Source organism: Megalops cyprinoides, chromosome 7 (genome assembly GCF_013368585.1).
Source record: "Megalops cyprinoides isolate fMegCyp1 chromosome 7, fMegCyp1.pri, whole genome shotgun sequence".
Classification (NCBI taxonomy): domain Eukaryota; kingdom Metazoa; phylum Chordata; class Actinopteri; order Elopiformes; family Megalopidae; genus Megalops; species Megalops cyprinoides.
Window position 1 is genome coordinate 24,231,500 of NC_050589.1, and position 27,432 is coordinate 24,258,931.

At 45.6% G+C, this 27,432-nt stretch overlaps 1 protein-coding gene across 4 annotated transcripts; it reads left to right on the plus strand.

Moving 5' to 3' along the window:
* Positions 1-1,331: 1,331 nt before the first annotated feature.
* Positions 1,332-26,222, plus strand: ccdc187 (coiled-coil domain containing 187). Of its 4 annotated transcripts, none has more exons than XM_036534202.1 (12): positions 1,332-1,505; positions 2,503-2,623; positions 12,557-12,619; positions 13,282-13,405; positions 14,113-14,203; positions 20,230-20,332; positions 23,747-23,862; positions 24,014-24,088; positions 24,521-24,655; positions 25,090-25,193; positions 25,739-25,833; positions 25,988-26,222. In XM_036534202.1, the coding sequence occupies exons 2-12, from the start codon at positions 2,575-2,577 to the stop codon at positions 26,131-26,133; spliced, it is 1,101 nt and encodes a 366-aa protein (XP_036390095.1). In that variant the 5' UTR covers positions 1,332-1,505; positions 2,503-2,574; the 3' UTR covers positions 26,134-26,222. The 4 variants fall into 4 exon arrangements, with proteins under 4 accessions (XP_036390095.1, XP_036390097.1, XP_036390098.1 ...); XM_036534204.1 differs by having other exon boundaries at positions 25,093-25,193; XM_036534205.1 differs by having other exon boundaries at positions 25,999-26,119.
* Positions 26,223-27,432: the final 1,210 nt, after the last annotated feature.

Here is a 27,432-nt window from a genome sequence, read left to right on the forward strand (position 1 = left end):
GCCATTTTTGGAGTGTATGTGCCCAGTGGAAGTGTCAGCCTTGTCTGTCAGCCTTGTTGTAGAAAGACAAGGAAATCAGTCTGTGGGGGTCTACTGGGACTAGCGATGAAGGCCACTGGGAAGGCCCTGTCACATCATTATCCCGTATTGGGATTGTTAATTAACTACGTGCATACAATCCTATTCATTATATGTGGAAGTTTTGCTTCAAGGTATGTGCTGGTATTGTGTTGGCTCTGTGTGTCACATTGCCGCTTGCTCATGTGTGGATGGTGATCTCCTCGTTTTTGGAATGTTTTGTGTTGTTTTGTTGGATGTACTGTGTGCTTGACTTGAGCAGTCTTGGATAAGAGCGTCTGCTTAATTTCAAAATATAAATGTACGCGCATCTTCTGCATAGCTCTGGAAGAGAGCGTTGGAAAAGTACTGCAGGCGACATCACTGTCTGCTACCTGCCAAAATGTGAATGTCAAGGTTATGTTGAATTGCAATGGAGGCGTTCAGAAATCACAGTTTGCGTCCTCTTCTCATTGTACCTGCAGGGGGCGGCAAATGCTCACTTTCTTTCAAGAAAACTGCCCACGATTGAAGTGGAAACGCTTGTGATTAAACAAACGATTAAAGATGTTAAAATTTTAAGAAAATGCATATTAATAATTATGTCTAGTTCAAGTCTTTTGTTATAATTTGTGAATCAAGGGTTTGATGTGTTTTTCATGACCCAACCACTGTGCCCATTTTGCACATTTTGCCCCCACCCCACCAAACACACACACACACACATACACATACACGCGCGCGAGTGCGCGGGCGCATGCTACTACCACCCGCCCAATTAATGCAATTACAATTGCAGTGGTATCGGTTGGTTTGAGGCCCATTGCTAATGTACAGATACTTCCTGAAGCACAGACAGGGGATGCATTGCTTCAGAGAGTCGTAGACTAGGCTACTTTTTAAAGATGGTAAAAATAAACAATACTTTCAATTTTCGAGTGAACTGTGTCAAGGATTGACAAGAAAGCTGTATGACAAGTATCTGTTGCTATTGCAACGATGATATTGGTTCATGCTTTCGAAGAACAGTTTCTTGCGGATTAGGAGCCTCTGTAGCAAATACCTGGGTGGCGTTGGAAACCCACCGACAGACAGTCCGTGCTAACTCAAGAAGCCAATCAGTGCGCCGTGGGTACTAAACAACAGTTCACTTGGTCTGAATGAGAAGTTTGTCCTCATTGGGCTACCGTCCAAGCACCAGCTGGCTGGCTTTGTTTCATGAACAAACTAGGACGGGACGGGGCTCTTGGTGCTTTTAATTGGAAAGTGGAAATCACTGCTAGGGAGTTCGCTGTGCCGCAAGTGGAGGCGTTGAAGTTGTCCAGAGGATGGGTGATAAAAGTGTACATATGCAAAACATTTACTCTGATCGGCGAGGAATGCAAAACTTTTAGATGAAAGGGGTGTTCAAATGTTTTATGAGTGTCCGAATATTTTTTCTTCATCAGGTAATTTTGCATTTCTTTATAAAGTTGACTAGCTAGCTAGCTGTAGCTAACCTTTGTTGTAAGTGCAGCTGCGCTTGGCACTGAGAAGTATGATGCTAGTCAGCAGCTTTCTTTGTGTATTAATAAGATAAATCGGGATTTTAAAAAACGACGCTTTGACCGGCATATGTTCGCTTGCATCTATTAATGTTAATGCCATAGCAAGTTATAACGGGACAGAAACGACTACACTGTGTTTCTGACATACTCTAGCTATATATTTATCTCTCGCGCTGTCACTGTCTTGATGTACAATAAGAATAATCATCAAGATAAAGTACTGGACATGAAAACGATTGTAAGATAGCGACTCGGAAACATTAGATAAGATAAATGTTGCTCTGGCTGTATTGTGACAGCTGCAGTTGGGGGAAACTCGTGTTGACGCGATTTATGGGACCTATCTGTTATAAATCGTTTTGACAGCGTAGGCGCATCCTTTGCGCACTCTCGAATCATCAACCAGCGCAAACGCGCTCAGTTTATTCTACCAACACTATGTCCGTCAGGTCTCTGACACAAAAGTGCCCTGCGGTACTGTCAAGATCTGGTGTCTGTACCTGTTGTCTTTAATACACATACAGTGATGCTGTATACAAAGCAAATTCTCAGTGCGTCCAAATGAAGTATTGTTGTGTGTGTTGGAAAAGTACTGCAGGCGACATCACTGTCTGGTCCGTTTACTCATGCTGTCTCAGCAATTAACGTATTAAAATCAATGTAAATAATTTCACCGCAATGAAAGGATGGCTTCGTCCCCTTTGCAAGTCGTCGTTGAACGTCACTGCCCATGTCCATTTGTGGAATACCGGGTGGTGCGAGACTGCATGGCAACACCAGGGATGATCATTTCGCCAAACAAATAGTTGCATGTCAGCTGTTGTTGACAGCGCACTTGACCCAGAAGGAGGCAGGTTGAGGTACACAGCAATTTGCTAAGAGGTCTGTCCCCCACCAGGACTGCCCACTGTGAACATAGCACTGGCCCAGAGTGTGTGCAATGAGACACTGAACACCATCAGAGGCAGCCATGACCGAACTGGAGATTGACCAGTCACACCTGCCACGTGTCCAAGAAGGTAAGGGCTATCATGTTGAAAATGATAGTTGGTGGACTGTGTGCCTCGGCATATCCACTTACAGAACAACTCAGGAACTCTGTATATGAGCAAGTTGCATGGTTACCCCAGACTGCTAAAAGCGGTAAATGTACTGTAATGATAGACGTGTCTTTTTGCTCTCATTTTGGGTTTTGCTTTCGGGTTGCTCAGTGGAATGCTTGTGGGGTTTTTGGTAGGATGAATAAGCGTGTGTGCTGAAACTAGTGTTGATTACATGTATACCGCCAGAGGTGGATAAATTTGTAGTGGTTTTCCTCTGCTGGATAGATTTGTGGAGCCATGCTTCATATGATCTTGGCCGCTGTGTGGGTATGTTGCAGACGCCTGTGGTTTGAGGCAGCGTGTGAGATTCTGAGTGAGGTGCGGCCAAGTGCCACATTCAGTGCAGAGCCGCGATGAGGAGAGATGGCAGAACCGCATGCCCGCAGGCTTGTCTGCGTGTAATCACAGGGTGTCAGCGCGGGCCTTGAGATAGCACGCCTTAGGAGCCACCCCAAAGCCATTCCTCTTAGGGCTTCTTGCGCTCCCAAAATACCATCAGGCTGTCTTTGAGATGTTTTAGAAACTGCACTGGTTTAGAGCCTGTGAAAGGATGCTTTGTGGAACTGTTTAATTTGTAAAGCCCTCATCAAGCCAACACCTTCTGAATATGGAAAGGAATTCTGAGAAGCTACCAGCCCTGTTTAAAAGAAGTCATCCCATGAAAATCCCAGATAATACAGGGCCCTGCTTAAGGAGGTAGAGGGCAGGGATGATGTAGGCTTACAGGAATGGCAGAGGACTGGCATGTGGTATGTCCCAGATTGTGTTATCCGTGGTGCGTTGAAATGTCACTTTTCTTCTTGTGGGTGAAGTAGGTGTCTGGCCAAGTCTGTCTGGAGTACTGAAATGATCCTCAGTTTTTCTTATTGTCAGATCACAGGTACACTGAGAAGGAGGAGATCTAGCAGTGTGTTGCTTGCCTATTGCTGAGTAACAGAGTAACTTCAACTGTGTGACTAAAGCACTTCCAGCAGTCCTTTCATTAGCTGTCTTTATAGCATATGGCTAAGCATACAGCGCATGTGTATTGTTGTCTGCGATCTTGTTTGAGTAATTGTAGTGTGATTGTAGGAGGAAGCGTAGTTGAAGTCAGTTGACCGGGAGTTCCTTAAGGGGGGGGGGGGGGGGGGGTACTTTCTCTAGACTGTCACTACATTTCCCTGGTTGGACCATGGCAGTGGTCATAGATGGACCCTCATCCACGCAGACAGCTCCAGCACTATTCTGTGACACAGCCTGGACATGGCTGATAAGAGCCTTGGAATGCAGTTGTCGTTCCAGATGCATTCTCTCTGATTACCGCGGGTGGAGCGGCAGTCTTATCAGATAGATTCACCCTTGCATTCGGGGCCAAACTGGACCGTGAGGAGATACGCATGATCTCCACTTTGGGGAAAGGAAGGGGGGTGGGGACAGTGTTTGTGAAGTTTAATATTAAAACATCTGCACCCACACTTGGTAGTCTCATTTGAGTTCTTCCATTATATTTTTAGTATCTGTTCTAGTTGTCTTCCTGTGCTTCCCTCATGAGGAAATTTCAGATTTCAGGGCATGTTGTTGGTCATGTGACTTCTTCTTTTGTCTCTCTCTGTACTGGGTGACTAATTGAGCTGTGCATAGGGTCTGTCTCCTGACAGGAATTGATTTCACTTTTGGATGTTTCGACGGGCACTATACACTCTGTGTGAGTGCATGTTGGCGAGCCTTGTTAGGCCACAGCGAGAGAAAGGGAGGAAGCCATTACTGAGCCATTGCATATTATTGATTTCGGTGGCATTCTCTTAAATGGTGCATTAAAGCCTGTCCTCTGTGAGTAGCCTTTGCGAAATAATTTGTAACTCTGGACTCCTGTTCCATCCCTTAGGTTTAAAGTGAATTTCTCAAGGCTCTTGCAGTCTTCCACAATAGGGTGGCAGGCTGATTCTTTGTGCCCTGATGAGTTTCTCCACTGCACTGTTCACACTCTCCATTTTGGTCTCCATTCTCCTCTAAATAGCTTTTAGAGTAAACTTCCTTGACTTGTCCTCCCTGCTTATCAGTTCCTGTGTTTATTTTTTCTGGAATATCTCCCCCAGATCCCTCGGAACAGCTGGGGGTGCTCTGGGACCGTACCCATCCCCCCCACGGCCCCCACTAAAGCTCGATACTTAGTGTCCACACTGACCTCCTTTCTCCTAGCTGTGTTGTAGCCCACTCCAGCCTGGGATAGATATTTCTATCAGCATCTGGGAGCCAGTGGCCAAATTTAGTAAAAACATTACACTGGATAGGGGAGGGGGATGGGGGTGAGAGACAGGGGGATTAGCCCTAAAATAGGACCCCTGTGACTTTCTCCCTCGATCTCCTTCGCTGTCCTTTTGTCTGTCAAACACTTGGTGATATCATTAGTGTCCCTTGCCAACTGAGAGCTGAGAGTGATTGGTGCTGACAGCAGGAGGGGTCACTCAGAGCAGGAGATGACACACTGCTGTGTGTGTGCGTGTGTGTGTGTGTGTGTGTGTGTGCGTGCGTCCATGCATGCATGTGTGCGTGTGTGTGTATGTATGCTTAATTGTGTGTGTGTTAGGGGGGGCTCAATTTGCCTCATGGGTGCATAATAGAAGAGTGTGTGTGTGCGTGTGTGTGCGTGTATGTGCGTGTCTGTGCGTACGTGTGTGCGTGCATGCGTACGTGTGTGTGTGTGTGTGTGTGTGTGTGTGTGTGTGTGTGCGCGTGTGTGTGGAATTGGGGGGGATTCTGGGGGTTCTGCAGTGTGCTCCAGTAATTCACCCCCAGCTGCTGACAGCACCCTGGATGTTAGCATTCAACATGTGTTACTGTAAAAGGACAGACTGCATAAAGCTGTCTCTCCTCATTCCCTCTCTCTTTCCCTCGCTCCCTCTTCCCTCACTCATGAACATGAGCTGCCTGTGTTAAATCCCACTCTGACAGTCATACTATTCCATGCCTCATTAGCAGGACAGCTAAGTCTCCAGCCCCCTTGCCTGGTCTTTGCTTATTTCTCCACTTTGCCTGTTCATCTATTCTGGACTGCTGTGTCGACACGGAAGGGACTTTGTGGGAGTTTTGTCATCTTGTGGCCTGAATCCCAGTCATGTTTTGATGTGAGAGATGTGTCTCCCCTGTGCTGAATCTGCTGGGGGAGAACTCTCCCATTGTTTGCCTGAAGGGAGCTCTGACATGGAAGAAATGGAGCTGCTTCATGCTGACTCTGCGTACGTGAGACGAGATGCTCTGTGTTTCATTCCAGATTCACTCAGTAGTGTCTTGGGTGAACCCTGCTGCGCTCTGTCAGACACGGACGTGCATTAATGTCCCCTGTGTAAACGCCAAGAAACTACAGACACATTATTCCTCTGTGACAGAGGCTGGGGATCTCAAAAGAGGAGGAGAAGGTCTTTGGTCATCCACCCCTTACTGCTTTGTCACCCCTCATATTGTCAGACCAAGTCCTGTCTTTTGAGCACAAATCCCTGAGCGGCCCTGAATATCACTCAGATTAGGGTTGCATACCCTTGATCATGTGATCTGAGTGAGCTGAAGAGACACCACTCACCTCCCTTCACCCTCCTTACCCTTTGAACCTTGTGCCCTGAGAGAGAGACTTAACCGGCGGATCCCCTCCCCAAAGCTGCGCAGTGGGATTAAAGCTTTAAGCCCACCTGCGGCAATGACGGGACGGCGTCTGGTCAATGTCGCCTGTCTGATCCTGTTAACAGAACTAAGCTGACGGCTAGTGTGAGTGTGTGTGTCGGGTTCAAAGGGGGCGTCAGCTTTCACCAAGTGTTAACGCTGTGGGCAAGCTCTCTACACCCATGTTTGGTTTTACACTCCATGCATTGTGAGCTGACACACCACACTGGCTGTGGTGCAACTGTAGAGGAGCACACATGTGTCTGTGTCTGTGTCCGTGTCACACATGATATATCTGTTCCATGCATTTGTGTCATGCACCCACGCCTGTTTCATTCCATTCAGGTTTTTTTTTTCAACCGTTGGAGACCATGGTCCAGTATCTGTTTTGTTTACATACCATAAAGGATCACAGTGACTGCTTTAATTACATGAGATATTTTGTGCCAAAATGTACTGCTTTTGTTGGCTTGTGCACCTAAAGCTACAGTAAATATTTCCAAACGTCTGCTTGTTTTCACACTAAATCCTGCAGTAGAGGAAATGGCAGTGGAGATAACCCAGGTTATTGTCCCCTGTGTAATATGGGGCAAAGTTATCCCTCCCTTCCTATTTACAGAGTCAAACAAAGACGTGACATCTTCAGTATAGCTGCTATGTCTATGAACACATCCCGTTAGTGTAAACCGTAATGCAACACAGGGTTCTTACAATGGGCTGCAGAGCAGGTAGGGAACAACAATATTAGGTCATACCTTTTGTGCAGTGCCATTTTGTTCCTCAGGAATAAATTCAAGGAGGAGATATTCTATTAGAGGATGTAAATACAGTTTGCAGAGAAATACAGTTTTTTCCTTTAGACACGCACATGTGCTCATGCACATACATATACACACCTACACAGCAGACAGCTCTACTTCACTCTCATCTACACATGCACATGCATGCACAGACACTGACACATAGGAACACACAATAAGAGAGGTTCTGCTCTTTAACCTACTCACAAGGTAGGTAGACACCTGAAAGATGCTATAAAACATAGACCTTCTCTTGTGTTAACCCTGATAATAGGACTTTGTTGTGAATTTGCTATGCTACATATCCATTCAACGTTAGAATGCTCAAGTTGCTGCTTCCTGAAGACAGCTGTGGAGTAGGAAAGACACTATGGCTGTCAGCTGAGCCCTAGGGCACAAAAACACCAATCGGACAGGTGCAGAAGGTGAGGAGCTTATTGAGCTGCAGTGAGAGCATGTTCGTTAAACTAGCCCACAGTTTGTTGGGGCGCAGTGAAGGCAGGGAGCTCATTGCAGCACCTTCAGGCCTACAGCCTCCCAATGTTAGAACATGTGGTGTGTCACCTCCATCCATATCTCTTTAGTCTACTAGCATGTTGGGACATTTAGTGTCCTCAATTAAAACCGTCAAAATCAAATTGGTTATCCGTGGCTTTACCCTAACTTCAGGGCTGGGCACATTTTGTGTGTCTGTGCATTTGAGGGGGACCAAAGAGAGAGAGGGGGAGGAGAAGTATTCAGCAGCTGGCTGTCATTTAGAATAGCTACCGGAAGAACTTCAGTGTCACACTTTGAAGGAATAAAAGAGAGAGCACTTAATCGTCCCCATGGCGGGCAGCTTTCATCTTGCCTGTTACTGTTCTGTGCCCAACATCTGGCTCCATCTGGAGCTGCTTACTGCTCCCTAGAGCCTCATGGTTTCTGGTAGGACCTGTGTGTAATTCAATAGGGTTTTTACCATGAGCAGGAGAAAATCTGATTGTGGTTGGGGGTGGTGCAGAGAGTGACATCGCTGCCCGACTGTGGAATTCTGCTCAAGCTAATAATGAGACAGGACTCATTGAATTACCGGAGCGAGTGGGGAACGGGGTCAAAGGTCAGCGACCCTTGGCTGTGACTCCTCTAGATTCTTTGGGCTTCCCTTGTAGTGAAAGCCCTAAAGATAGGTCTGCTCCAACTGCAAGGTCTGGGGGGGTCATCAATCAAAAGGTCCAAGAGCATTTCAGACCTCTGGCTGCAACAAGATGCTAAACTCCAAAAAAAGAATGCAAACAAACTAGGGGCAAACATGGTTTACAGCTTGTCATCTGCAACTGTGGCAAGTCATGCCTTCTGTCAGTAGACTTCAGATTAAAGTCTAGATTACTGTGGTGTCATTTGAAATTGGCATAGCTAAGAGGTTGAATGTTGAGATCTGTGACAGGCTGAAGTTCAAGATTATGCATGTTGAAGAAAATCTTTTTAGCGCTTTCATTTGTGTGTTTCTGAAAATGTGCTGTGTGTGTGGGTGTGTGTGTGTGGCGGCATGGTTGTGTATGTGCCTGTGTACATGCATTCATGCGTGTGTGTGTATGTCTCATTGGCTGTGTCTGCACAAGGGTGTGTGTGTGTGCATGTGTGATGGTGCTGTAAGCAGGGTGGGCCTAACTACAGTGTTTACAGTCTGTGGGCATGCAGAGAAGAGGTGGTATAATACAAACCCACCCAGATCGTGGCTCCATGGAGCTGTGGTCTGCAGGAACCCCCTGCAGCTGGATGGTGACCCTGGGTGGGGTCTTATCACTGAGTCTGTCCCAGATACAGAATGTGTGTCCCAGAGACACACTGAACCCCAGAGCAGGCTTTTAACTCCTACGGACACTGCTCATTTGGTTTATCAGTGGCTATATGACAGGCTTCTACTCGACCTCCAGGGCAATTATACGTAAACACACACTTAAACCCGGTCTGTTCTGAGGAGGTGGGGTCTATATTTATGCGTTTCTTTAATTGTACTGTGTGTTGATGTGTGTGGTAATTTGTGTGGTCTGTGTGAATACTTGGGTGGCTCTGTGTCTTTCAATCTGTATATGGTATTCAAGTGTGTGTTTATTCGATCTGTGCATTCGATGTGTCTGTGTGTGTGTATGTGTACACACAATCTGGTGCTGCTAAATGCTTCCTCCTCCTCCTCTCTCTCTCTCTCTCTCTACCTCTCTCTCTGTCTGCTGGCAGGTTCAAACACCACTTGACTGCAGTGCTGTTTGTGCTCTCACAGGGCCAGAGGGTGAAGTGTACCATGCTGTAATGCAGTCCTGCTGGGATATAGCAGTCTGACTCATTCTACTTTTCTAATTGTTAACTACAGCGCTACTGAACATCTCGCATTGCAGCACTATAACAACATCACATTACTGCTGTTGATACAGACTTTCCTCGGGCTCTGTGAGAAATGTTTTATTTCTCTCTCGACTTGGCTTAATTGGAACATAACAGTGTGTTGTTACTGTAGAATCTTTCACCATCGGAGAGACTGAATTCTGCTCTCCTTCCTGGTTCAGCTAAGGAGTTCCGGTTTGTATCTCATCCAGACCAATTTACAAAAAATGACCGATTATAACAAAGTCACGTGAAAGACAGTACATACTGTATACAAGTCTGAGAAAGGTATGGGACAGACATGTGACCTGGGGCAGGTAGTTATAGGCTGCATATTCCGAATCCTCTGACTCTCATCGGGACATGTACTGTTCAGCATCTGTTTATTCCCGGATGAAGGACTGTAACACTGGCGAAGTAAATGGTTTCCACACGTTGCTTATTCGCATCATTCTGGAGAGGTTTCTGTGTTGTTGACTGTGTCACCATTAGAAATTGACCCTTAAAATATGCAAAGAGCCATGGCGGAAGTATTCAGATGAAGATGGAATTATTTCAGTCATCGCTGACTGTGTGGTCATGTTTCATTATATATCATAGATAAAGTGTCACCCCAACAAAGCATAGTGCCACAGCAGAAATCCAGGCTGATTTTAGTCACACCCCTCCCTGTAGCTCAAACCCCCCCCTGTAGCACCCGCCTCCAGCTTCCAGGGTAGGGGTTTCAGCAGATTCAGCAGTTTGGGTGGGAGGGGGTGGGGTCGTGACCCCATGAAGGGGAAGAGAGGGGTGGCAGTGTCCCCCTCCCTCACACTGCCCTCCCTCAGGGAAACAAAGGGAGCCTTTCTCAGCCTGTGGCGCGGCAGTCACATGACCTCCTGGAGTCTGTCAGGGCGGAGCCCACCTCTGCTGCACTGAGTCGAAAGTAGAGCAGAGCCACAGTGCTAAGTGTTATGCTGGAAATAGACCCGGCCCACGCACTGCCTAGCTTGCTCTCCGCAGACTTCGCTGGAACACAGTTTTTTTTAGAAACCTTGTTATGGCTGATGACTCAACTGTGGTCATGACAGATCCCACACCATCTACCACACTGAGCAGGGGTGTTAACCAGGAGGTTGTGGGTTCTGAGCCTGGTTAAGGCATTGTTCTTGTACTCTTGGCCAAAGTTTTTAATGTGAATTGCTTCAGTAAGTGTTCAGCTAAATGAATGGGTGGATATGTAAACAAACTTAGTGAATCTCCAGATGACTACATTGCCTAAGGAAATATAATTTCCGCTACAGCTAGAATATGTAAATCTTAGGTCATCCATATACAGGAAAAGGGAAATTAAGTTTCAGCTGACCTGCAGGGGTGAATATAGGCACCTTTATTAATTTTAAAAATGTTATCTATAAATTAATTCAGTACTTTAAGACACTCTTTACATTTGCATATGTACAATTTGTAGCATGCATATTTACATGAATGTAGAATATTCATAAGAAAATAAGGGTTCTCTCTCCAGTGTTTATAGGAAATGTCTTTTGGCAATAATGACAGCTTTTAGTTACACAGGCACACAGCCTGTAAATGGGATCGAAAAACAGCCAGCTTACTCTCACCTGATTGGCTGTGCCTGGCAGGACATCTTTGCCCACAGCCCTGGGTCCTGGTAGCTAGAGCAGTCTTCATGAGAGGACAGGCAGTGCAGATCCATATTGTTTTCACTCAGCCTGAAAATGAAATCACCCAGTGGAAAAACAGCCAGAACCAGACCTCCATCTTGTTCTAGTTCTGACAGTGGAAAATCCCCAGAGAGAGAGTCCCACCCTGTCCAGTGAGAGTGTGCGTTTCTGTGTGCCTCTACTGTCAGAGGTAGATTGGGTGAGGCGCCGGCCCACACAGTTTGGACTCCTGCTGCTGAAAACACAGGACAGTGCCAAAACCCTCAACCACCAGCCTGTTTGTCTCCATTGAGTCAAATCCACCCTGCATGTCACGCTAGTGGTGTTTCTTCTGCCGCTGTTGGTCAGCTGTTGGGTTTTGTTTTCTGCTCATAAAGACCACAGTCCTTCACTGTGGTGAAACTCCAGAGTGTGCACCATAAGCACTTCAGGACTGTGGCACTTCAGTCCTCTCAGAGCTTTAACTTTCTGTAGCCCAGAGCTGGAGAGAAGCTAATGCAGAGTATTTATTTCCACACAGCCCACAGGTAGAAATTGCTGAAAAGAGCCTACAGTGGAGTCTGCATATTATTGGCCTAAGAAAATGGCGTCGCAAAACAAGACACTTTTGTGACAGGACGTAAAATGAAATGCACGGGGGGTAATTCCCCTCGGCAAAGATGACATTTTGACCGTTGAGGTCACCTGTGCGTACAGACAATCGGACACCTCACGCTTCCATCAGCAAACAGCCCATCTCAAATGGCCAGCATCACATGGTAAGGGGTATGTGTAGGACAGCGTAGCTGTTCAAAGTGCAGGAAGTGTATGGACAATGGAAATGCGGATGGGAAATGGAGTGTTGAGTGACATACTGTTGGCCAGTGAGGGGGGCTGTGTGTTCATCTGACCTTACAGCACAATGGAAGCCATGATGGTTAGCACTGTGTTCCCTGGCAACACTCCATCAGAGAGAGAGAGGCCTAAAACACCCAGTGAGCACAAAACAGCAACACCAGCGACACCAGTACCAGTACATTCACAAACAATCAAGACATCTGGATAGCTCTTTCTATACTATGAGCCCACCATGTCAACCAATCCATGCAAATCTGAGCAGGGTTTATCCAAAACAATAGGCCCATCTGTGAACTGCTACTGCTCACACTGTAGTAAGGATGATTGCTGTAGCCTTTTACACGGTGGGCTTGGAAAAACATCATGTAGATTGATCTGCTTTCCATCCTTTAAACAATCTTTTTGATGTCTGGCCATTGCTGTGGTGAGTTCATGCATACATCTCTGTTCCTCCAGTCTGGCTGCTGGGCCCCGGACACATGTTGTGTGATTTGTGAGGTGTGAGGTTTTGTGGAATGCTTTTTCATTAACACATTGGCTGTGTTGTGTTTCAGTGTGCCAGTGTTTTGCTGTGCTGGAGGATGGAGTCCTGGCTCACAACCTACAAGAGCAGGAGAGTAAGTACAGAGCACCTCTAACATTTACATTTACATTTATTCATTTGACAGATGCGTTTACCCAAAGTGAGGTAGAGTACAACACAAGAAAAAAGCCTCTAAACTTTTGCAAAAATGCCACATGACCCCATAGTTCTTTACACAACCCCACAAACTTTTACAAAATCCAAAAAAGCCTAGCAAAACCCATACAAACCTTCAGTAAATCTCTCAAGCCTTCACCAAATCCAGTAAACCTGCTTGAAACCTTCAGCTCACTTCAACTATGTATCTTTTTAAATGTTCCTTTTCTGTTGTCCAACGGTTCAAATACTCTCCATTTCCCTTAGGGGTGAGTGGTATGTAATCCAGAGTGGAGTATATATTGCGATATTGGCATGATGCATATATTATCATGTAGTCAGATTACACATTTTAATTACAGAGGAAGGTAAATGTTGTTTATTTGTCAGAATGTACATTGTTATAATGTGTAAGGCCTAAAGTATCATAACACAATATTTGGTCCATTTCGCACACTCCGATTTTCTTTCCCAAACGACTGTTCAAAGTTAATTTTCTTTGATGTGTTAACATGGACATTGTAAATTTACAAAGTTGATATGAGTCTACATTAAACCGTTCCTCCTGGGTGTCTCTCCCTGTGGTTCTGGTCCATGAAGTTGAGCAGTACTACAATTCCAATGTGCAGAAGAACCAGCTGGTCCAGAAGGACATCCGCATCGCCAAGAGACTGCAGGACGAGGAGGAGAGGCAAGCCTGCCCGAGTCCGACCACGCGCCAGCTGTAAGCACATCCCCACCACCGCAAACAGGCCCATGCTGATGGGGGCAGATGTGTTCCTTTCCATGTTTCCCCCTTTTCTCATAATTTCCTTTTTTATTGATTTCCAAACATTCATACTGAAAGAATAAAGGATAGAAAAAAGATTAAAACCTTAAAAACAAAAACTGAGAAAAAGCTCAGGCCATGTAGGAGTCCCACAGAAGTGTGTGGGCAGCAGTGTGGCATAGTGGTAACTTGTAATGAAAAGGTTGCTGGTTCAGTTCCCTGCTGGGGGACTGCTGCTATAGCTCTTGGCTAGGTACTTAACTCATAATTGCCTCATTAAATGTCCAAAATAAATGGATAACATAAAAACTGTAACCTACGTAAGTTGCTCTGGATAAGATTGTCTGCTAAATGAAAATAATGTAATGTAATGCATACTGTACACATATAATCGAACATGATACATTTTACAGTGTAAAAAGTCCACTATCTGTTTATTAGAAGATCTGGAGTATACCACACTTGTACAGTTGTTTTTTTTGCAGCTGTCAGGCCAACTAACCTGTGGATTCTTTGACAACCTGTGATAGAGGCTGAAAGCTTACAAGAATGTAGATGTTGTAGTTGTTAACTGAAAACTCCGTCTGTCTCTGTCTTTATCTAAAGCCTCAGGCCTCAGTTCAGCAAAACTGACTGGAACCCCCTGATCTTTTTTTTTGCAGGGAGGAGCGGGACTTGGAGTATGCACGGATGATTCAGGATGAAATTCAGCGATGCACAGAAGAGGCTCGAAGGAGGGAGGAAGAGGATGAGGTACAGAAAAGAACTCTACTTTCTGAACGTGATTGATCAATTCCCCATTACTTTGTCGATAGGGTGATTAATAAGACCACTCACAATCCTGTAATGTCACTGTACTTGTAGCTGCCTTGTGCTGTACCACTCTAAAATTCATGGTTTTACAAAAGCACTGCAGAACCCTGTCTTGTCCAGTGTTCTAGAACACTGACTGCAGCATCAAAGGTCAGCTGCAATGGGGCCATTCATCTGAATTACAGGTCAGGCAGCAACAGCCATATCTCCTCCCAGATCTGGTGTAGAGTAAGTAGCGTGCCATGAATGATTCCTCCCGAGGTGTTCTAGGGAAACTCCAATCACATTGGAGCCTCGTTCCACAGCAATTGATCCGGCAGCCCAGTGGTTAAGAGTCTCCGCCTGGACACTGGGATACTGTGCTTCCAATCCTCCTAAGCCATTCCTAATGTTTATAACAAAGGTGTCCATCACCTCTCTGCACAGTGGTGTGATGCACTGGAATCCTGTCCAGGACTGTACTCGTACGACAAGCTTGCTCACAAAAATAGAAGATGCTCATACCCCCCTGCACAGCACACCTGTGAGTTGTTCACACATAGACATGGTTCTCATCTGTGTCCTTTTCCCCCTCTCTAAGCATACCCATTTGCCCCCCCGAGTTTACATTCACCACTGTTTACTGTGCTGGCCCATTCTTGTGTGGGGCAGAAGGTTCAGACTATTACACACGTCTGTGTATGGTTGTGAAAAGATGTCACAGTGCTGGCCTCCACCCAAAACAGGCAAACAGTGATTCAGACAAGGGCCTTTCATTTCAGGGCCCATTCAGGCCTCTGACGGAGTTTGGTGCTCAGGGAAGGAGAAAGAAAAAAGCAGGTGGATGAAGAGCTGAAAAATAAAGGGTCCTTGTGTGGGTTTGGCTGCCTTGGGGAACCCTGACTCTAGTGTGGTGGAATTCACTGGCAAACCACACACACACATACAAACAACCATACACACACAGACAAGCACGCACACACAAACAGGCATACACACAGAGACGAACACACACACACGCACGCACACGCACTTGCACATACAAAAACAAGTACACAGACACACATTCACAGACAAGTACACACAGACACTCAAACACACACTCACATGCATTACATTCTCACCAGGAAAAAATTTTCCCTTTTTATTTTTTCATTTTTCTCTAATTGAAGCACTCTTAAAATATGCTTTAAAAAGGAATCTTTGTTGTCAGGGCTGAGGGAGGAGGGCAGGTGGCTGGGGTTGGGATCTGGGGAGTGTTTGCAGAGTATTCACTGAGCTTTGGAAGAATGTTCCCAGAATCTTGAAAGTGTGTGTGTGTGTGTGTGTGTGTGTGTGTGTGTGCGTGCGTGCGTGCGTGTGTGTGTGCGTGTCTGTATATGCATATGCGTGCATGTGTATGCATGCTTGTTTTTGTGTGGGCTTGTGTGCATGGGTTTGTGTGTGTGTTTTCCATGTGCATGTGTTTGTTCATGTGTGTGTGTGTCTGCATGTGTGTATGTGTGTGTGTGTGTGTGGTTGGGGTTAACCCTGACTGCAGCTTTGAGGAGCCCCTTGTGCTGTTCTCAGTAAAATGATGGCTAGTTTCACTGTTTCCCAAACTGGCTCCTGGAGACACCATGTCTGCTGCTGTTGATGAAGCTGTTTACTGAATACTGCTCTAACACTGCATCTCTATATTTTATGTTATAAATTTGTTTTTGTTGCGGGTGTCTTAATGCTAGTATGAAGATAAAGTTGTTCTTTCAATGAACATGGTATTATTTGTTATTTTGTTAATGTTTACCCCCTAACAAATTTGGATATAGTGGTCTAACAATGTGTAGGATAATTTCAAGAAAACTCACTTGGACCTGGACTTCAGGATATCAAATAAGTGTTATTTATCTATTTATTTTGCACTATTCGGTCCAGATGTGAACTCAGTGATAAAAAGGCAACAACACTCTTGATAAGTGCAGACACTTACCTGTTACCCCAAGGGAAGATGGCTAATGTAATGTGAATTGTTAACATTTGCATCCCTGCTAAGGCTACATGGTGTTTAAGTACCCCATAGAGCCACACCTGCTATAGCATTAAACTCCCTGTCCCCTGTGGTGCTTCCTAAACTGCACACAGTGTTGAGCCGGTCATCTCCACAAGCAGCCAGGGCGCGCTGCCAGGACAGCGGGGGGCGGCCGACCCCGTGCCTCACGGTGATTTCACAATCTTCACTGTGCACAAACACACGATTCGCTTGTTAGCAGCGCTCATTTAGCAGTGTGGGAATGCACACTGAACCAGTTTCCACTTCCACTTCCCGCTGGAGTCCAGGTCATGCCGACTGAGGGCCAGGTGCCCATCCCATAGGCAGAACTACATGGCTTTCCTGCTCACTCTGTATCATTACATTGCATTACATTGCATTACATTGCGGCCATTTAGCAGACACTCTTATCCAGAGTGACTTACAATTTTATCCATTTATTCATTTTACCCCTAGAGGCAATGATGGGTTAAGAACCTTGCCCAAGGGTACAGCAGCAGTGCCCTAGCAGGGAATTGAACCAGCAACCTTCCAGTTACAAGCCCTGCTTCTTACCACTATGCTACACTGCGGGCTGATCAGCAGGAGTGGCTGCCCTGCCACAGTCCTGGAAGCAGAGAGAGAGAGAGAGAGAGCGAGGGAATCGCGTGGCCGTGGGCGCTGGGGAACGTGCGGTGGTGATGGTGTGAGAGAAAGAAAAGCAGGCCTCTCGAACAGGGTCTGGCGTGGTGAGGGGGGGAAAGGGCGGGCAGTACGCCCGGCTCCTGACTCTCTCCCACTCTCCTGCTCCGCCGGCCCATAAATAACACTCGCCCATTTAACACCCTGTCAGTCTGAAGGAGGCTTTGTTCTGAATCGAGTTCTGTGGAGCGGTCGCATGGGGTGTGTCCAGCCATCCCTTTTCATTTTTCAAACAGACTGGAAGGGGGGGAGCAATGGCAAATTGGTGGTATATTACTGAGAGAAGAATCATCTTATATCGCCCAAACTCCCCAAAGCTCTCCTTCTCATCCATTGTACTTCCTGTGCCAGAAAGAAGTGCCTTCAGGTACAGAACAGCCTTTTTCCCTTGTATTTTGCATAATTCATATTATTTACCCAGCAACGCGCAACATGTATTTACAGGATTGCATAGTTTACATTTTTGTGTAATACTAAAGTCGGTGTCAAGTAAATGTGGCAATATGTGCAAGATGAAATTTCAAATACACACACACACACACATACATCACATGGACTGTATAATTAAGTATTTTGGAGCTTTTCTCTGGTATGAAATTCTGACTGGTATGGATACACTGGACTTATTGTGTTTGTGTTGTGGAAACACTTATTATTGTGTCTACTTTCTACTGAAGTACATTCACCAGTCCACACAGGTGCATGTCTGTTTCCCTCTTTCAATCTCTGCACATGCATATTGCATCTATTTGAGGTACTTGGTGTTTCTCATTCATCTTAATCTCCATTGTCTTAAATGAGTAGCTGAATTCTTCTCTGTAGCACCAGTTTGCCACCCTTCCTTCAATGTCTTTAAAATAGCAGATTTCAACCAAAAAGACACAGTACAATGCTGACTCAAACAGTCCACACCAAACCATGTCTAAATATAAGTTTCATGAAAACCGCTGTGCAATCACTGGCTAATTTTCTCTTAACATAAGTGTGGAGCAGACCTTTTTCTCCTCAGCTGTTTTTCTGGCATTAATTCCCAGGTGAAACATCTTGGAACTTACAGTACACTGAGATGTAAATGCTGAAATGGTTTGTGTTGATATGAGGGGTAGTTTTCGTTTGTGGTCTTGCCGGCATGTTTGAGTTGATAAAATGTTTTTTGGTTGACACTATACTGACATCTTGTGGACATGTTGTGTTACTGCTACTGAATTTGTTGACGGTCTCCTCTCAATTGCAATGAAAGTTTTCCACTGTTACCAAGGCAGTACATATAATCAAGTCACCCATTAACCAAGCTAATTCAGCTACATCTACAAAACCAGATATACTCTTTTTTTTTCATCATTTCGTTTTTCCTCTCTCAATGCCTTGATTTTTCCACTCCATTTGGCAGCTTCTAAAGTCATTTTTCACATTGCACAGCAGCTTTAGACGGTTTTAATGAACTAAAAGATTTGTGGTTTGTACATTTGTGTTTTTCCTCTTATGTCGGAGGTGCTGAAGACATGGACATGCCATCCTCAACAAAAAAAATAAATAAAAAAAATAAAACTGACTCCCAAGCAGTTTTTGTCATTTTGAGAAAGGTACCATTTCCTAAAATGGGAGCAGACTGACATTTGCAATTTGCTCTTGACATTTCATGAATCTGTTAATTTTTTTTTTATGCCATCTGAATGAAAGCTTCAGTGAACTGTGTATAATGTTCCATTCATAAGATCCATACAACAGCCTTTGTTGAAGAGGTGGACAAGCGGACTGGAAGAGGCCACAGTGGATTTATATGTGGGTCAGTCCGCTGCGATAGAAGAGCAGAGGCAACATTCTGCCCTCATTTGTGCTGCTTACGCATGCAGAAGGGGTCTAATATGACGGTAAAGATTTAAAAAAAATTTTTTAATGCTTAGCAAAAAGTCAATGGAAACATCGAGCGGCTGAGATGAGTGATAAGCAGAGGCCCCGCCCACACAGCTGAGCATCCTGCTTGATGTGGAGTACCTGGCTGCGATTAGAAGATCAGACTGCACGGCCTTATAGGGGCTTGTGTAAGACTGATGCCTTCTGGGAAATGTAAGGTAGAGGAGGTTGAAAGGCCAGGCAGTAGTTCGATGGTTTGGAAACTCCCCTCCCCCTTGTGCTCTGTGACATGAAGAGCTTCTCCAGCCCACATGTGCTGAGTTTGACTGTGTGTTTGCATGTCCGTATGTAGGCCTGTTTGTGTGTGTGTCTAGGTGTGTGCCTGTTTATGTGATATTTACTGCTCATTAGTTTTTCTCTGCAATTTTTTACTAAACCTCTGTCTTTTGCAGTTGGTCTTGATTATTACGTTACATTGTTGTCATTTATAAGATGCTCTTATCCAGAGTGACTTACAATTTTATCCATTTCCAGAGATTATGTTCCTCCAGACTCAATGCCAGAGTTCAACCCGACCCTGGATCCTGCCCACCTATGTCTCTACACTGTCCTTTCATCTTCATTATCTCAAACTCCTACTCAGTCTAGGACCAAAGCTGGCATTTCAGATAACATGCAGTAAGGACATGGGGGTGGTTATTAAGAATTAAGTGGTTGTTTGAAATAATCTTTGATAGACATTTTAAGAAATGCATATACTAATTATGACTGGTGAAGATTTTTGTACTTGTAGTTATGGTGGTGCCAGCAGTAACACAAACTCAACACTGATTGCCTGCTGTTTATGGGAAAATTCTTATGTGTGTAATTTAGAGGTACAAGTAGAACTGGTTATAAGTAGGCCTTCTGTTAGGCCTGTTCTTATTTCAAAGGTAGTTATTGAAAAAAAATCCATAAGGGTTATGCTGATTAAGTTTATCACCCAGTAAAATGTTGGTTATTATTGCTTCTGAATTGTGTTATTTTCATATTTGTGATTTAATGTTTTTTGAAGGTTTTCACATAGTTTAACCCCCACATCATTCATTGTGCATGTATCGCGGCCAAAATGTCTCAGCATACAATCAGTGATTTTTATCCGGCAGTGTAGCATAGTGGTTATGGAGCAGGGCTTGTAACCGAAAGGTTTCCTGTTCGATTCCTCATGGGGGCACTGCTGCTGTACCCTTGGGCAAGGTACTTAACCCACAATTGCCTCAGTAAATGTCCAGCTGTATAAATGGATAACATGTAAACACCTGTAACTGATGTAAGTTGCTCTAGATAAGAGGGTCTGCTAAATGCCAATAATGTAATGTAATAGAGTAATCAAGCCATGTATAGTCACTAGTCAGTTCTGATATCAGCACATTTTTCTCTACAGGAAATGGCCAAGCGAATACAGGAAGAGGAAGAAATGGAGATCAGACAGAGGAGACTCAACAGCAGTTGCCATGGGAATGTAAATGGCTTTGCTTTCAATGAAGGTACAGTTGAAAAACATGCAGTTCTGGGCTGAGTGATCTGGTAGTTTTATTAGGGATTATTATGATTGTATTTGGTGTATCCCTAATAAAGAGTCAGAAACAACCTAGTAAGACTGAATAAAATGGTTTTATAAAGGTTAGGCTCATCTGAAGATATGCTCCTGCATGGTCACACTGCATTAAAACATTCATCAGGTTTGGTAAGGTTTGGTGGAGTGTGGTCTGCACCAGGGACCATAATGTGTCAATGTGTGTATAAATCCATCATTTGACTGAATCTATCCTCCTTTGAGTGTTGAATGCTATGAAGCTGTGCCGTGGTCTTCAGGAGCACACGGTCTCTGCTGTGGTCTCTGGCCTTTTGACCTCTCTAGCTTGCTAGCTCCCTCTGTTTCTCTCTCTCTCTCTCTCTCTCTCTCTCTCATTCTTTCTACCGTCCCTCCTCTCTCTGTCACTCTTTTTTTCCTGAATTTCTCTCAGTTCTGTCTTTCTCCCTTTCTTTCTCTGTCCCTTCCTGTTGGGTTCTAGGAAAGTACAGTAGATAGTCATCTCTTGTTATGCCATTTTATCTCTTGTAATTAATGTAAGACTTCAGTGGAACAGCTGTCAGGTTGACACACAACTCAGACATCAGCATGTTTGTGATGTGTGCTCAAATTTCTTCAGAAGCTGTGAACCACTGTCAAGGATCAAATGTAACACAATGCTGGAAATACTCCCATTGATTAAGAGAGATATCGAGAGTCACAAATTTATTTATTGTTAGACACAAAACGTAGACGCCTGAGAAAAGGACTGAGGTAAATTTGTGTGATGGTAAGACGCTTTTGAATAACATTTTCTCAGGCCCTGCTATAAATGAGAAATGGCTGCTGTATATCGGGTGGAGAAAGGATTGTGCACACCTTGGGTCAGAGAGCAGTGCTGGTGGGATGTTAAATGCTGTGAATGGGTACAGGACTGTGCTATGAGGCTGGGCACTATGTATGTGCTAAATCAGCATGCTGCATGTCCATTTGTGCCTGCAATGCCCTCTCTGTGTCTGATCATGCCTACACTGCCCCCTGGACCTGCCTCTCCCAACGAATACTGCTCCTTAGGTTCTGCCTGTCAAAGCCATCCTGGATTTTACAGGCACTAGTACTTTCTTCTGTTGAGCATGCTGCCCTTCCTGTCACCTTCCATTTGCAGGTAAAAATAATGCTAATTTAAAATCATAAAGGATGGAGTGGGTAGAACTGGATATAGGGATAGAATGGGAGATGGTGCAATTGATCTCCTTCACATACAGTTGAATTCTCTCGCCCATGCTTGTCTTACCCATGCCTTTTGTTTGAAGTTCATTCCATGCTAGTCTAACGACATGCCCATTCTTGCTTGATGCCTGTTTTGAATGTCTTAGCCGTGTTGTGAACACTCCAACCATTATTGACCCGCGTCCTCTCCATGTGTTAATCAGGCTCCAGAGACTGCTCCTGCTTGTACCCCCTCCTCCCTCTGCCCACAACTCTAACCTGCTCACCCACCCTCCTTGCTTTGTGATTGCATGTTTGGCTTGCCTAAAGAGTGCCCCAGCGTGCCTGCCCTGCAATGCCCGCCTCAGCCTGCCTGTGCCAGCCGCAGCCCTGGCACCAGTGAGAGAGAGGGAACAAGCCAGCCAACAGCCAGCAGCGAGCGTCCTGCCTCTCACCCTAAATCCCCCACTGAACCCCTTAGCCTTGTCGGTCAGAACTGCAGGGCCCCCCAGCTGAGTGAAGGACACGCTGCCACGCATAGGCTCATTAGAAATGATCTGAGGGAGTCTTGTTGCTTGGGTGACAGCTCTTTGGATGGGGTTATCCCCAAAACCCCTTCCTCTGGGGCCCATAGACTAGAGAAACGTTTCAACACTGCCCCCTGCAGTCGCCAGGGATCTATCTGTCACGCCCAGATAGGGGGTAGCCATGGTGTTCGGCACAGCTTAAGGGAGGAAAGGGACAGGGGCAGCCGTAAGGAGAGGATCATGGGAACAGGAAGTAAACATGGTGGAGGTGATGAGCATGGGCAGTTGAGATCAGTTGAAGAAGGGATCAGAGGTTGCACCGACAGTCACATCAACGCTCAGATCAGAGTGTGCAGCTGGACCTACAGGGAAACCAGAGGGCCAAGGGAGCGGCATGTCCACTTCCAGGATGAGGGAGGGCGATACCACAGTTACCATGGCAATAGGAGGATAGCATCATTAGGAGGTAGGCATGACAGTTACTGTGACAAGTGTATGGCAGCTAGACATAGTTACCATGGAGACCTAAAACAGGTGGTGGTGGGTGGCATCAGAATTGACATCCAAAAGAATGACATCCAAAAGCCAGGTGAAGACAGGACCAGTCAGTTCATACGAAGGGATGTCCTTGCAAGACACAGTTACCATGGAGATGTCAATGGCAGGAGGAGACATTGGCACAGAGATGGCCATAGACAGAGCAGCCAGGAGGTTTGCCTGAGCAGAGACAGGGTGAAGCATCATGGGGGCAGGGGGGAGAATAGCCAATCAGAGCCCAACCAGGACCACAGCAAACCCTCCTCTCAGACTACAGACAGTGTTCTCCATCGAGACTGCGGGAAGGGGGCCGCAGGAGGGGGCCGCAGGAGTGTTAGAAATGGCAAGCAGAAAGGGGGCGGGGCCCAAGCCGCCAGAGAGGAGAAAGACGGGGTCAGTAGGGGTTGCCGTGGTGACCGCAGGGCGAGGAGACGTGCGAGCGAGCGCTGGCGAGGGCTGGAGGAGGAGTCCAGCTCAGAGGAGGAAGGGGAGCGGAGGGATGACAGGCGGAGACGGGGACACCTGCGGCACAGTGCCAGCGTCTCCAGCAGGGAGTGCTGTCCCAGAGCAGGTAACACACCTGTAACCTGCTGCCTGTCTGTAGCTCCACTGCTTAGACCCCGCTCCACACATTTGCTGTGGAGCACTCAGAGCCCTGTTCTGGCCTCTCCATGGGTGTTTGAGGGTCTAGGAAGAGGTTTCCGTATACTTTCACAGCCGAAAACACATTCACACTTTTTAATGCCAGACAGAAATAAGAATAACAAAGAGCCAAGCATCCGCACACCGTTTGCTCCAGGAAACGACTTATTTTATGGTGTGCACACAGGACAGTGTGTCAATCCAAGATCTTCATCATTTCCTTCTGGTCTTCTGCCTTGTGTTTCCTGTTGCCCTGTGCTGCATGTGCTTTGACTGTACAGAAGCCCTCCTGCTCACGCCTGGCTCGGCAGGTCCTTCTCTCTGACACTTCTCTCCATAGAAATTAGACACTGCTCTCCCAGAAAGTCAAGAGAACCTGCTCAGAGAAGTTCAGAGAGTTGTGTAAGGAGATCTGACCGGCCATCAGCTGCCCCCAGCTTTCCTCCCTCATCTCCTCTGTGGCTCTCCTGCAGGGGCGGGTCTGTGGCAGGAGGGGGCGTGCCTGGGGCTGGGGATGCTGCAGCAGGTTCTGCTGGATGAGGAGCTTGCACGCAGGCTGCAGGAGGAGGAGGAGCAGCTGCAGAGGAAGGTGCGAGGGAGAGGGGGGTGAGAGCGCCACCTGCAGGCGCACGTCCAGCATCACCGTTCCCATGCTTTCCTGCCGTTTCATTCCCCAACCCTTCACTCTCTCTCTCTCTCTCTCTCTGTCTTTCCAATCTCGCCTCTTTTTAATATTGCAGAGCCGTTCGTCACACAGTCTACAGAGCTCTGACCCAGAGGGAGATTTCCGAGCCGCCCAGGTGGCCCAGGATGAGGTGGGTGGGCCTTGAAAGAAGAGATGTCATCTGTCCATCATGTGCAGCACGATCACAGCTGGACCACAGCTGTGGTCACAGAGGCCACAGTAAAGCAGTGCTTCCAGCTATCCATACTCCGCTAGTAGTTGAAGAAATCAGTAGTTTAGATGAACTGATTCAGGCTAATATGATGTTATGATAAAGTGGGTGGTCAATTGTCTGGCTGGAACAAAAGCCAATGTAGGTAATACTCACATATATCCTCACAGGGGATTTATTAGCTTTTGGTTGTAGTGTATCAAAGCAAAACCAAAGCTGTAGCTACCGGCACTGAGGATCATGTATCATTTCCTGGGGCTTATTGTCAACTGTGTCATCTCTGTCTCCTTCCGTTTCCCACTGTCTTGTCTCTCTTTTTGTCGCTTTTATCCTTCCTGTTTCCTTTTCTAGGAAATTGCCCGTTTCATGCAGAGGCGGGAAATGAAGAGCAAACGGCGGTCAAGGGACCTGGAAGCTCAGGGGTCACGGCGCGAGCACGTAGGCTTGGATGAGACGTTCGAGAGGGGAGCTGCTGAAGAAAGAAAGGTGACATTTCTCATGGTCACTGTCTCCTCAGTGCGTGGTTGGATGTCTTCCCTCAGACTTCAGTTACATTTGAATTTGAAAATATGTAAAGGTTGCTAGGCAGCAGAAGGGGAATATGAGCAACTAAATGCCTGTCAGTTCTCTGAATTCAAAGAGTCAGGAGAGCTCAGCTGATTTTTATATATTGAACATTAGGGGGCAATGTTTCCTCTGATGCACTTCCTCAGAACAGTTGAATGAGGAGAGTTGCTCTCCAAACTTTTTAACATTCTAGGAAACGCATCGGAGTGCTGTAGACAGTAGTAAAATGATATCTGTTTCCTGTTTTTTGTTGGTTGTTGTACTGATACCTGTTGATGTAATGAGAGCAGCCGTGGTGTGGTGAAGCTGATGTAGTGGAAGATGATATGTGGTAATGAAAGAGCCTCTGTCAGCAGGTCCATGTGCTGCGGGAGAGGCTGGACTCCGAAGGGCTGCCATCACCGAGCGAGGAGCGGTCACCAGAGCACCAAACGCTCCCACCTGTTAGCCTTGCACCGTAAGTCACCATCGCTGCTTGTCATGTACATAGAGAAAGACATGCATGCACACACACACATACACACACAAACATATTGTCATCAACAGACACAAATGTGCACACACACTCATATGTACATATGCTGACACACACAGTGACGCTCATACAGATGTATGCACACTCCTACACTGCAACTTTGGGTTTAATAAGGATGATTTATTTACATTACAAGTTTAAGCAAGAAATTCCATCCAAACATCATCAGACAAGAGCCATATGGGAGGGTTACTCAACTGTGCGTCTAAAATGTAATTGTGTTGCTTATGTTGCATTGTATCACATCAGTCTGAGGGGGAAAAAGTCACTATGTTTGTGTATATTCACCTCCTCCTTAGCCAATAATTCTCCAGACCTGGAACAGTCAGAGGTCTCTGCGTGGGATTTCAGCTTATTATTTCCTTTTTTTAATATGGCTGTTTATACTTCACTGTAAACCGTGGGTCTGTGTGACCTGATTGATGTGGTGGGATGACTGGGCTCTGACCTCACTGTTCACACTGCAGGCAGCGGCAGCCGATAAGGAACATTGCAGAGGAGCTGGACCCGACCTTCAAGGCGAGACGGAAGGAAGCTAGCGCTACTGGGCACACCAGCTCTGGTAGGGGAAACACTGTGCTCATGTGCTTTCATCCTGCTTTGATTCAACACCGCCAGAGGACACAGACAGATGTTAGTTCTGAGTGAGATAATGTATACTAACATGTATGATAATACGGTTCACAAAATGAGTAAAATTCCTTTTTTTTCCTGAGGTCCATGCCAGGCCTCTCTCATGCCTCATCGCAGTTTCTATGACTACATGGAAGAGCCCGTGTTCATCCCACCCACCAGGCGGCAAAGCGACAAATCAGGCCGCGGCAAAGCCAAAGAGAAGAAGGAGGGCTGTAAGCAGCAGTGACCGCACCCCCTCCCTGACCGGCATACACCTGTGCCCCTGGCCAGCCAGGTGTTCCTTCTCACTGCTGAACAGTGTTGAGTGGATCAATTTAGCGCATCATCGGTTTTTGTGGCCTTCTTTTTGCCATTGGTCAAAAGAGGAAGCTTGAAGCATGACACGGAGGTGTTGGTTTAAAGTGAAGATGGTCAATCAACATGAAAATGTTTTTTTTTTTTTTTAATTCAAACTCTCATCTGCTCCAGACAGCTGGTTACTGTTGATTTTTTTTAAATGTTTTTGAAGCAAATGACTATCAGGAAGAAAAGCAAGTGTCATTATAGGTCATTGACCCAAAGGCATTTTTCAGATAAGTCTGACAAAGAGACAATGTGTGGTTATTGTACTGCATCAACAGAAATGGAATAGTGGTTCACTTCTGTATATAGCGATCTATCCGGTGCTTGTCCTGTAGATTAGCAGGTTAACATTTTTCAGGAGTTTTTTCCTTTGGGCTGTTCTTGTAAAATTCCAGCTCAACAATCGTAACAATAATTCTGCAATCGAGGCAAATCAAAACACAAATCAAAGTACTCTTTGATAATGAAAGGAAATCTTTCATGTGAGACAGTAGAGGGTTGGTGTGTATGGAAGGAGACACACACACACACACACACACACACACAGTCTCAGGAATCATACCTGCCTGGGGGACTTTTAGCATTGGGCATAATGTACCACATGTTCAATTAGAAGGCTGTAATATTGCTAGCATATACATATATTTATAGCATGAGCTGAGAATGTAAGTACATTTAATTATATTCTTCTCTACTTCTCTACTCTCAGTTCCTTTTTTCAAGTTGACATTGAACAGTAATACTTTTTTATAACTTTTCAAAGATGGATTGAAATATATTTGAGCACTGTGTAGTTTGAGCTTTGTATATTTCTGTAATGTGTCAGCCCTTGTAAAATCTTTAAAGCCTACACTATGGGAGTTACATTCCATTACAGTTTTAGCAAAAGATTTTGAACATAGAACACATTAAGTGTTTAATGGCAATGTCATGTTTGTGGAGTGAAACTCTTAACACATTACCTATGAGTTATTTTCAGCTGTTACTAGAGGTATCAGCCCATTTGATACCCCTGTCACTCATGACAATCATTGTACACTGATATGCACAGTTAAAATCTATAAAATGAACAGGGAAATTACTATTTAATAATTGCTATACTGGAAATCCCAGGTCTCAAACAGGGGATTTCATTGACAAGCACAGTTCACATTTTGCTGTCATGGCCTTTGACAATTTGTTG

Bases quoted from the DNA above. Each gene is read 5' to 3' on its own strand.
- ccdc187 (XM_036534202.1), top strand. From the start codon at position 2,575: ATGACCGAACTGGAGATTGACCAGTCACACCTGCCACGTGTCCAAGAA. The intron at 2,624-12,556 runs GTAAGGGCTATC...GTTGTGTTTCAG, and splicing joins CCTGCCACGTGTCCAAGAAG to TGTGCCAGTGTTTTGCTGTG. The intron at 12,620-13,281 runs GTAAGTACAGAG...TGGTCCATGAAG, and splicing joins CAACCTACAAGAGCAGGAGA to TTGAGCAGTACTACAATTCC.